The following is an 11,417-nucleotide window of genomic DNA, read 5'->3' on the forward strand; positions in this document are numbered from 1 at the left end:
ACGTGACAATTTATATCTTCTCAAATCTGTCTCATGAAATGTGTTCCAGATTAAACCCGGTTGTAAGGAACCCGGTCTACTGTGATTAAAGCGACCGCAAGATGGCGCCACGGCACAGCACGTGTAGGATTTGGAGACCTCTGCAACGTCTTTATTCGTTGGGTCACTGGCCGCAGTTTTTGTCTAACACACACACACACCCCGCACAGTGGGCATATCAAGCCGCTACACACTCACTAAAGATGATTCGAGTGTAGGTAATTGAATATGTCCATATTAACTGTATTTTCATCCAGGAAAGTTACCTTTCATACACACAAGTAGTAAGCCCCAAAAGTGTAAAGACCTGCTTTATGAAGGGGGCTGTGGTATAAAGGTTAAAAACAAGTCACTTGATGACTGTGGCATCAAATTGTTCAGTGATCTCAACAAAAACTACCAAACTCCCCAAAAAGACACAGAAATAAGTTTTTTTTTAATGAATCCATGTTCTTGTTTTTATATATAAATATAAATTAATGATTTGTATCCTCTGTGCTGTAAAAACACAGCAAACATGTACAAGCTAGCCAGCTAACCGGAAAAAAATGAAACAAGACTTCATTCAAAATGTCCTTTCCTTTTTAATATACTGTGATTCTGAAACAATTGACCATAAACAGCAGATTGACAAAGTATAAAATTATCAGACAAAAGCCTGGATATCGTGAAATAAATAGAGAACGTACAAGCAGCAATTCAAACATAACAGAACAACGACTCGAAATTACAGTAACAAAGCAGCAGCCAGGTGAGAGACAGTGCTTTTGTAGAAAAATAAAACGTTTAGAAACGTTTAAAACGTTTTGAGCCATTTTAAAGGCCTTGGGTAGTCCAGACACATAGCTGTAGCTCTCATTGCTGTGCGTAGGTATGAGAATGATATGAAGCAGTATGTGTGTGCTTTTATAGCAATGTCAGCCCTGGTCAGATTGTCTCAGTCCATGTCTTTTATTCTTTGACAGATTTCATTTGTGAATTCGGAACACTTTGAATTTCCTCCAAGGTCCTTGGTCAGCACCTGAAGACGAGACGGACAGAAGAAGAAAAAGGAACAATACACGTCAGAAGGCAAGGACACTTTCCCTTGCCTTGTCATTCAAAATATTCTGCCGACACACTGGAGTTAAAAAAAAAAAAAAGGGAGGACTTTGCTTCTTGACAAACCTTGTGCATTTTCATCAAATTGCCTAAACTGATCTGTATATGTGCATCCACCCCACAGACCTACTCTCTCTCTCTGTAGTTTACAGCTACCCTCCATCACATCTCTCCATCACTCATTCCCTCTCTCCACCTCCATTTCATTTTTCCATCTCATCTCCATCACCTATTATTCCTCAATTCCCCACTCTTGCATCCTTTCTGCCCCACTCCACTTCTCGTTCCCCCACTGTGAACCTAATCCCATGCATGTCATCCCTTACCAACCTTTTCTATTAACGCCACAAACTACTTCTGTGACTTCTACAAGTTCATATTACTGAATAAACACTAAAGAACTAAAAGGTAGTCCCTGGGTTGTAGAGAAGCTGGTAAGCCTCAGAGTAGCTCAGGAGCCACAGCTGAGCCTGACTGCAGGGAAAAGCACCTTCTTTTCTCTGATGGTGTCGAAGCAGGCCGCCTCGATCTTCCTGGCGTGGTCGTGCAGTCCCATGTGCTTCAGCATCATGACGGCGCTGAGCAGGAGGGCGGTGGGGTTGGCCAGGTCCATGCCTGCGATGTCGGGAGCCGTTCCGTGCACCTACAGGGGTGCGGACATGGTTTTAGAGCATCCCGGTCCCGTTTTGACCGTGAGGCAAGAAAAGAGGGAGTGATAAACCCCTTTGTTTGCGCTCTTGTGTTCACAGCGATCGAGATCCAAGAACGACGGAGGCGGTAAAATAGTGGCGTCTGACATACCGATTCAAAAATGGCGACACCGTTGGTCCCGATGTTGCCGCTTGGGGTCACTCCCAGACCTCCGATCAGCCCGGCGCACAGGTCACTGAAACAAACGCACACGCACATGTTCACCGTGCGCGAGTCGCTGCAGCCATACCGGTCCTGGAATCAAACACGAGCTCGCTTTATTTTATACGGCGCACAAACGCGTACGCATCCGCTAGCGAAATGCGCACGCAAACACTTTACGCAAGTCGTCGAGACGACGCATGCAGTCCGGTCACGTTGCGGGCGCTTTCCCTCCGCGTAACTGACTACAAATTGACACGTGCAGCCCGAAAGAAGAAAAAAGAAAATTACACACCTCAATATGTCACCGTAGAGGTTGGGCATCACAAGCACGTCAAACTGCGTGGGGTCTTGAACCATCTGAAAAGGTAAGGAGCGCACGTTATTCAGGGGCGAGCACTGACGTGCCGAGCACGTCTTCCTGTGGCTACGCTCAGTTCCATTGCAGTCATGCGCCACGCGGTCTGGTATCGAACCCGGGCCGACAGAGTCGCATGTAGCCAGCAGGTCCGAGGGGCAGTGCAAATTCAGCAGTCACAGCCGTGTATTAAAAGCAATCTGACACGATGACCGCGCTGCTCATCAGGGGGGACTCTGAGGCTGGTGAGAGGTGGCAGCCTACAGCGCGTGCTGTGGAAGAGAGCACATGGTTTTCCTGCGCTATCCCGAATTAATGAGGGGTACACTGCAGTGACCGTATGGGCCTACAAAATGAAAATTGGCATTCCAAATCAGGAAAAATTCATCTAAGAAAAAAATGAAGAGGGATACAGTAATTTTTTTTTTTTTAAAGAAATTTTTAAAAAAATGATTTTTTACAGACTGAATATTAGTGGGAATTGCAACCTACGAGAAAGGGGAAAAAAATGAAAGACAAAATGCAGAGAAAGCAAGGTGTGGAGGCTGAGATAGAGAACTTACATTCAGACACACTGTGTCCAGGTACATTTCAGTGAATTTCACGTCCTTGTAGCCCTCCGCCACCTCTCTGCACTTCCTCAGGAACAGGCCGTCAGACATGCGCCTGCAGTACCGCAGGGGAGGGTGGAGGAGACAGGAACTTACTCAGGGCACACCTGTGGCAAAATGCTACACATCCTGTCCATCGGCTTTTATCTTTATCACAGTGTATGATCTCTTAATGAACTGCAATGTCAATGTTATCAGTATCTCAATATCTCAAAAGCACCTTCCACAGACAATATTACTACATTTTTCCTTGTATCTACAAGTAGGTCCTGGCTATTACACACACAAACACACACACATACATACAATAAGCTCCATAATGTTTGAGACAAATATTTCTTGGTTTGGCTCTGTACTCGACAGTTTTAGAACTGAAATCAAACAATTTACATGTGGCTAAAGTGCAGATGCTCAGCTTTTATTGAAGGGTATTTTATACACTTTGGTATCACCATGTACAAATGACAGAACTTTTTATAAATAGCCCCGCCATTTCAGGGCCCCACAATGTTTGAAACAAATGGCTTCACAAGTGTTTCTAAATAGCTTAATACTAAACATTTAGGGAAATCTCAATACTTAAAGGCATTTTTTAATCATCAAAGTTATTAAAATATTTTTTAATGTTTCCCCTTTAGTTTCATATTCTCACTGATCGTCAGAGGCTTGTGTTTAAAAGCATTAAGGCTGATCTGTTTGCCATTTGAGTTTGGCTGTGAAATGGAGCATCGAAAAACGGCCCCTGATCAGCTCTCAGGTGTCTGCTTGCGCACGTGACGGAAATCAAATTGACATTTTGAAAATCAAACTGACATTTCTTAAAATGTTTATGCGAGAACGGAAGGGTAAAAGGTGTCGTTTGGTCTCACTTTGAGCCGATTAAAGTCAAATGCAAACCAAGCGACACTGAGATAATGTTCACTCCAACAGGCACGAGCCCGACCGCATCTTCCACTTTGAAACTGTGCGACAACTAGGCAAGAAAACGTGACCAGTGGTGTTCATGTTCTTTTTCTTTGCTGTAACTCAAATAAAGCATATTCATTTCATATTTTGCCTGTGTTTTATTCGGTAGAATATTTATCTTTTTAAAGATTCAGTACACCCAACACCTTATCACTGTTGTATCCTCACAATGCATTTGAAGTTGTCTGCTTTGTACTACCCGTCATATGCCGGTTTTTCGTGATGTGCGCTTTTATACACGGGGAGAGTTATGTATAAAAAGCGCTGTCATTTCTACACGATGAAACCTGTTTTTTTTAATTTTTTTTTAAATACCCTTAAATAAAAGCTGAGAATCTTCACTTCAACCACAGGTGAACAGTTTGATTACAAATCCGAAATTGAGTACAGAGCCGAATTAACGTCTTTGTCCCGATATACACGGACATTTTCCAATATTCCTCTTCTTTACTTATCCCTGATTACACCATTACGACTTGGTGTGGCTGAAGTGCTTATATTCGCGCGGTACGGCTGAAGACTCGGCCTTACATAATGTTGGCTTTGTGGACGGCCGTGACGCTGGCTCTCTGGTTATTTCTGGCGTACTCGAACGCGTACTCGGCGATGCGCCGGCTGGCCTCCTCCGTGATGAGCTTAATGCTCTGCACAACTCCGTCCACGATCTGCAACGGACAAAGGGCCGGTCACAGAGTACGAACACGGACACGGAGAGTGGAACAAAAGAGACAAAGGGATGGACACAGGTGTTTGGACAGATTAGAATCCACTCGCGCTCAAACGAACATGATACGTGAAACCAGTTACGGCCACCTCCGCACTATTTTTTTTTTAGAAAAACAAATTAACAGAGCGTGAAACCGTTGTAAAACGTGCCACAACACAAGCTCGAGAAATATGATGGATGGTGGACAGAGAATTGTGGGAAATGTTTGTGTAAAGTCAAGCAGACATGATACACAGCGAGATTAGCACTGCTAAACTGTGATCACTTTACACCTCTAATGTGCAGTAACAATTTTAGCATAAACAAACCAATAGTGCATTGCTATAACAAGGGGAACAAATGTCATGGATACATAGTTGGAATTAAGGAATGTAGGAAGTGATGGCATAAAGGTAAGCAAGAAAATAGCACATGACAGTGTTGCAAATTATATATCCCAACAAATGGCAAAGAACAGATTGGTATTAGAGAGAGCATCACATGAACATGGGGAATTCTCTCAGAAAACCTGAGGGAAAAAAAGTGGTTGGGGAGGTTTGGAGAGGGAAGAGACGGGTGTTCTGCAGGTATTATATAACTTTTTTGCTTTCCACCTTACCAAAGATAAAACAGGACTAAAAAAGCCCTGCCCTCACTGTGAAAGACTGCACGAGAGAGCTTCAAAGGCACGTGTGGCAGGCAGAGACATGTACAGCTCTGGGTCCTGCAGTGAGGACCCTATGGCCTTTGACCCATGCACTCCAGCAAGAGGGACACCATCAGTACAATGTCATTCTTAAATGTCATGGTAAATTTAGAAGTGACTCAAAGGACAGTTTCACAGTGCACATAGTTTTAAAGCGAGGAACACCTGTGGCGCTTCGCTATAAGGATCTAATTCATGTATTTATTTATTCATAAACCTGGCTGTGGAAGAGCTAAAATAGCAGGACTACGGCAAGTCAGTGAGGATAATATTACTCTTACTGCAGTTTACACAAAGCAGCTGAAGTTCTTTCATGGAGTAAATTATTGACCAGGGCTGGGGGTGGGGGGTGGGAGGGGGTGGTAGTGGGGTAGGGGCCAAAAATGTGCTTGATTTAATCTCCCAAGGTGAGATTTGGCATGGAAGACAGCATCACAGAGCTATTTTCTAAGAAAATAAAGCGACTGGAGTACTGGACATAAAGTGTTCATGACAACGGGTTCAAAATAAATTTAAAAAATAATAAATAATTTACTTTGACCTACTTTACTTTATAAAGACACACTGGGTGATTGCGCGGTTGATTTTACAGCACAACGTACAACTCTTGCACAATTGTATCTGCAGCCAATTCAGATACCATTTTAACCATTAACTGACTTTACCGAACTCTCGTCATGTGCTCAAAGCATTACCAGGAGCTGACAGTGTAACCACAATCTGCATTGGAATAACATTGAACCAGGCAGTCAGCGTCTTGGGAGACAGTATGCTACAGTGCAGTAACCATACAGACGGTGTCATCCATGCTGACTGGTTGAAGCCCATACCACGTGCTCGATCCCGCTGTACTCCCCCTCCGTGTTCTCACGGATTGTCACCAGGTCCACGTCAGTGTAGGGGGTCCTGTAGCCCTCCATGGACATGCAGGGGCGAACGTTGGCGTACAGGTCGAAGGTCTTTCTCAGCAGCAGGTTCATGGAGGGGTGCCCAGCGGCAATAGGGGTCTTCAGAGGCCCTGCATCCCAAAAAAAAGCATGTTGATTTATGTTACACAATCCATTACAGTGTTACATAACCAGTAACATTACAGTCTTACAATGCACATGCAAAAGTGTTAGCGCAAAGTGTGCTAGCGCAGAGGGGATATGGCTGGAAGGTCTACTGCAGGTGCAGATTAAAACGTCTCACCTTTCAAGCCAATCTTGCTCCGGTCCATGGACTCTTTGGCCTCAGGGGGAATCATCCACCTGCCTCCCGGTCCTTTGATGGCTGTGACATTTTTCTCTTCCCACTGGATAGGAGCCTGGGGGGGGGGGGGGGGGGGGGCACAGTGTCATGACAACGCAACACTGTTACAACAATGCAGCCGTGTGTGTGTGTGTGTGTGTGTGTGTGTTTGTGCGTTTCAGCATGAGGGCATACAAACAGCAGAAAAGCTTACAAAATCCAAAGGCAGCCAAAAGTAAATTCACATGTACAGTACAATCACGCTTGTTCCAACTTGTCTTCGGGAAAAAAAAAAAGAACTCCGGCAACTACATTCCATGCTTGAGCCAAATAGTGCAGCGCAGCCAAATGTTTGGGGTTTGGGCGTCTCACCTGGGCAGCTTCAAAAATCTTTACCACCGCAGCAGAAATTTCTGGGCCGATCCCATCTCCTGGGATCAACGTTATGGTCTGCATCTATAGAGCAGATCAACGAAGAACAAGCACAGATTTACCAAAGCAAAAATGTTTTTACAACCAACCTGTACTAGCGTCATACAATGTTTCTGAACCAGTAAGCAGCATTAAGAGGTTCCATGAGAACTGTAATGGCAGACGGGTTAGCCTTTTGTTTGCTTATGTTAAGATTTCTGCCCGAAGCTGGTGAAGTGAGCATATGGCGTTTAACCCCTTTTCTAATTTGCAGGTTAAACGCCTCATTGCGTCTGGTTCATTCCAGATTGGAGAACTGTTGTAAAGTCATCCGCAACCTTTAACCTCTTTTCCCTGATGTTCTCAAAGATTACCTTATAAAAGGCCAGGGTATCACTTCTAATATAAACCAACCAAACACTTGTTTCAGTGCATCTAAACAAATTTAGTGTTTAATTGCATCACTGTCCAGGGCATGCTACAAGACAATTTCATTTTTTACTGTCATCCAATATTTCAAAGGTGACACCAGTGCCAGACACACCTTTTCCTAGAAGCACAGTCAGAGTCAGTTGAGTCAGTGAGTCAGTATTTTTCTTAGAGATCAGTACTCTGTCGCTGGCACACAAATCTAGTCGGCATTCCTTATGTGCTCCTGCTTGTCGCCCCTCATGAACAGGGCGGTAGAATATTAATACTTTGAAGGAGCCAACCATGCCAACAAAAGGAGGGAGTTTCAAATCTCACTGCTGTTGTGCTTTTGAGCGAGACGTTTATCTGTGAAACAACCGCGGGCAGCACGTGAAAATGTGCGTTGTGTGATTAGGTGTGGTTACGGGCGGCCACTCAGCAAATAAACTATAATGATAAATATCAGTACTTGAGCCTACAGTACATACTGTACCAACAGTGTGCGAGTTGTTCTGAACTATGAGAAGATCAGACAGTAGGAATGATCAGAGGCTCCTATTTTGCCATGCTGAGCCAAGAAAATGGGCCAAGGCCAGAAGAAAAGACTGAGGAGTGGGTGCTGGTGCCATCTGACTCACCCCTCTGGTGACAGGCCTCGAGTTCTGGGGGCTCGGAGTCTTCATGGCCCCCATGACACGGGACAGCTACAGAGAAATCAGCATAACAGGGAACAAAGAGACTTTCAAAAACAAGCACAAGTCTCAACTCAAACGTACAGACTATTGACTGCACACAATGGACAATAGAAAGGTCAAAGGACTGAAAGTCATCCATGAAAATAAAACTCAAGCAAAGTATTTGGTTGCACGCATTGACCAAACATTTCAAAATCCACTTTGTGAGGGCTGTTTAACTAGCCTTTGCTCAACACACTTGTCAATAGATTCATTCTGAAACATTAATCACATTTTTTTCATGAAACTTTCAAATTAATTTTACAGCTCAGTATGGTGAGCGCTAAGTACAGTGAGATTAAACAGGGCTGTAAACACCGCAATAACTGTGAGGTGAAAATGTCGGCAGTTTCTCAGAGGATGAAGCAATGTGTCCATTAATCAAAGTAAATAACAGAAAGTAAATGGTAAATGGTATCTGTGATTTACAACTCCTGAATGGAACTGCTCACCCTGTGCCACCTTAGCCAATTAAAACACGTACCAACTAATACATTTGTTTTAAGTGGCAGGGGATCCAGTTTAGCTAAACGACTTTCACAAACATCGCTGCCACATTCACATATAGGGCCTGAATAATAATAAATAGCCTACATAGGCTATAATGTGTACTTTCACAGAATAATTCTGAAGGAATGGTTTCAAATGTGAAGGCAATAAGGGATTTCGGACTTATCGTCATGGTATAGGTTACTTCCTGCACTGAATAGGAACAGACCCACGGAAGTCTTTTTTAAGCATTCAAGTGGGCCCGTTTGTGACTTGAGACCATAACTAACTGGCATACTTCGAGTGGCTCTGGTTCTACACACAGCTCCTGCTTGTGGTTTTGTGTTCGGTAAACTGCAGTGGAAGAATACAGTGGAAGCATAGATTTATAGCGTTCATATGCACAGTTTGATCTGTTAAGGAATAGACCATTGTAAAAGTTCTGTTGATTATTACAGGCAACAGATTACCACAACAATTTAACAGTGGTACGTTACTGGTGTATTCGCTATAATTAGAACTGCACTGGCTACTCCCTTGGGGTTCAGTTGAGAACCGCGCTTCCATTGAGCGCTGTGGTACTAACAAACGTAGACTACTTAAATTACAAAAATAAAGAATCTTATTGCTTACTCAACATTTTAGTAACACCACACATTATGAAAATAATCGATACACTTTGGAGTGGAGTTACTTGGAAGTGTGTTTTCTTGTTTTAGTCTAGAGCAGTCGTCCCCAGCCTCCGTCCTAGGGACCCTACGCATGCTGATTTTTGTTCCAACCACAGTGGAAATCCCAGAATTTTATCAAACTGCTATTTTTTCAAACATGACAAGCACCTAATGAAGAAAAATTAACAGTTAGTTCAAATTCTGGGATTGCAAATAAACTAACAGAACTCATATAATTTACGATACGGGAAAAACAGGTTAAATTGATTGCCACCCATTTAGCTAGTTAGCGAATACTGTCTATCGAAAATAATAGTTTAGATTAACTGCAGATAGCATGCGAACACGTGAACGGATATTCACGACAGCAAACTGGGTACACTAGTTATAATAAACTAGTCCAATCAACATTCAACCTTCGATTTCCAATCCATCGTAGAAATAACGTTGTAGCTTTCTAAGCTTCGAACTAATCGAGCTAATAAGCAAGTAAGTTACCTAGGCCAATCTAGCTAGTATTGTTTTTCGCTTGACAGAACAATGTCTTTATTTTATTTTCACCATGTTTCGTCAAGCTAACGGCTAATTTACGAACAAGCCAGCATCCTCCTGATTGTCAAATGAGCTATCACGCTAGACAAACGAGCTAATACGAATTAGCATCGTAGCAACCCTATCCATGCCCATATAGACTTAACATCATCCTTTGCCGTTTATCAAAATCGGTTTTATATGTTTTCATAGAAGACCGTTCCGTTCTAATCTAATTTTAACGTTACTGGACTAACTTCCACAAATGTTCACACAGAACTAGACTGAAGATGAAGGACACGGGACAGGAAGGCCTTTCACTATCTAGCTAACGTTGCAGGACACATTTTAAACACCTTTGCACGGAGTGTAGCTAACACGCAAACGGATTGTGTATCGCAAAAGCCACAAGGGTTAGCCAACATGTCCACGAAAAATGCCGTTGTCAATCCTGGACTAAAGTCGATTATCCATCTCTTACCGTTGACCTCCACGCGTTACCAGCCATTCTTCTCCGACACTAAACGCCCGCAAGCAGCTACAGTCCTAAACTGACTGCTGTCTTGCATCAGGGTTGCCAGGTGTTATCGCGAAGACCCACCACTTATCATTACACTACAGAGTTTTGTAGTTGTAGAAGATTGGATTTTAAATGAAATTAATATGAGGTTGAAGTGCAGACTGTCATTTTTTATTTAGACTAAGGGTATTTACATCCACATGTATGTAGGAATTGCAGGCGTTTTTATACATAGTCCCTTCATTTTAGGCGGCCAAAAGTAACGGGACAAATTATCTAATCTTAAAGTCGCCATATTTACAGTGCCATGAAAAAGTATTTTCCCCCTTCCTGATTTCCTTAATTGCTACATATTTGTCACACTGAATGGTAAATAAGGCAGTCAATATTTTTTTGAAATAGAAGTACTCAGGTAGGCTACACTTGACTGCAACATAAGCTAGAAAAGTTAGCTGGTAGCAAGACTTTTTGGACTGTTTAATAGTGACTAATGTTCAACTGCTATTCAGCTAGTACCTGACTTACAGATCTACAACCATTATAAGTCTTACTCATTCCAAGATCTAACTGTTAGCATCCTTAAAAAAGAAACTGTGTTCACACCCGTCCAGCCCATATGAAAGAGAACCTAGACCCTTCCCAATACCTGTCATGATATAGACACAATATTCTCACTTCTATGGGATATTAATTTTGTTTTTCTGAGACTAGAGTGCAGTGAGCAAAGAATGCAGTGAATACAGATTGTGGTGCAATGGAAAATCAATAGCCTATTTCAATACTAACTGAGCCAGAGGTTTTCACAACAAATAAGTCAATTCTTCACAAGATTGGTCAACGAAATTTGATGAGACTGTAAATGTTTTACAAGCAAGCCTAAACGCACAGCTCAGAAATGAACCAACCTCTTTAAATGAATGACATACCACAATAGCTTGTAAAATCTTTCAAATGAACCCCATTAACATTTCAAATTCATTTCTAGGTCAAATCTGTAATAAGGATAAAGCATACAGTATGGATGAAACAAAATAATAGGCCAAATGTTTCTGTTACCACACTCTTGTGCAGAAACCCCCTG

At 42.7% G+C, this 11,417-nt stretch overlaps 1 protein-coding gene across 1 annotated transcript; it reads right to left on the reverse strand.

The window, feature by feature from the left end:
- Nucleotides 1-603: 603 nt before the first annotated feature.
- On the reverse strand, nt 604-10,443 carry LOC118228443 (isocitrate dehydrogenase [NAD] subunit alpha, mitochondrial-like). Its single transcript, XM_035419966.1, has 11 exons — nt 10,298-10,443; nt 8,030-8,095; nt 6,942-7,025; nt 6,531-6,645; nt 6,170-6,357; nt 4,459-4,592; nt 2,914-3,016; nt 2,288-2,352; nt 1,942-2,026; nt 1,631-1,783; nt 604-1,060 (listed from the first exon to the last, which is right to left on the reverse strand). Exons 1-11 carry the CDS (start codon nt 10,322-10,324, stop codon nt 977-979), a joined length of 1,104 nt encoding a protein of 367 aa, XP_035275857.1. The 5' UTR covers nt 10,325-10,443; the 3' UTR covers nt 604-976.
- Between the last annotated feature and the right edge of the window lie 974 nt (nt 10,444-11,417).

This window comes from Anguilla anguilla, chromosome 5 (assembly GCF_013347855.1).
Source record: "Anguilla anguilla isolate fAngAng1 chromosome 5, fAngAng1.pri, whole genome shotgun sequence".
Taxonomy (NCBI): Eukaryota; Metazoa; Chordata; class Actinopteri; order Anguilliformes; family Anguillidae; genus Anguilla; species Anguilla anguilla.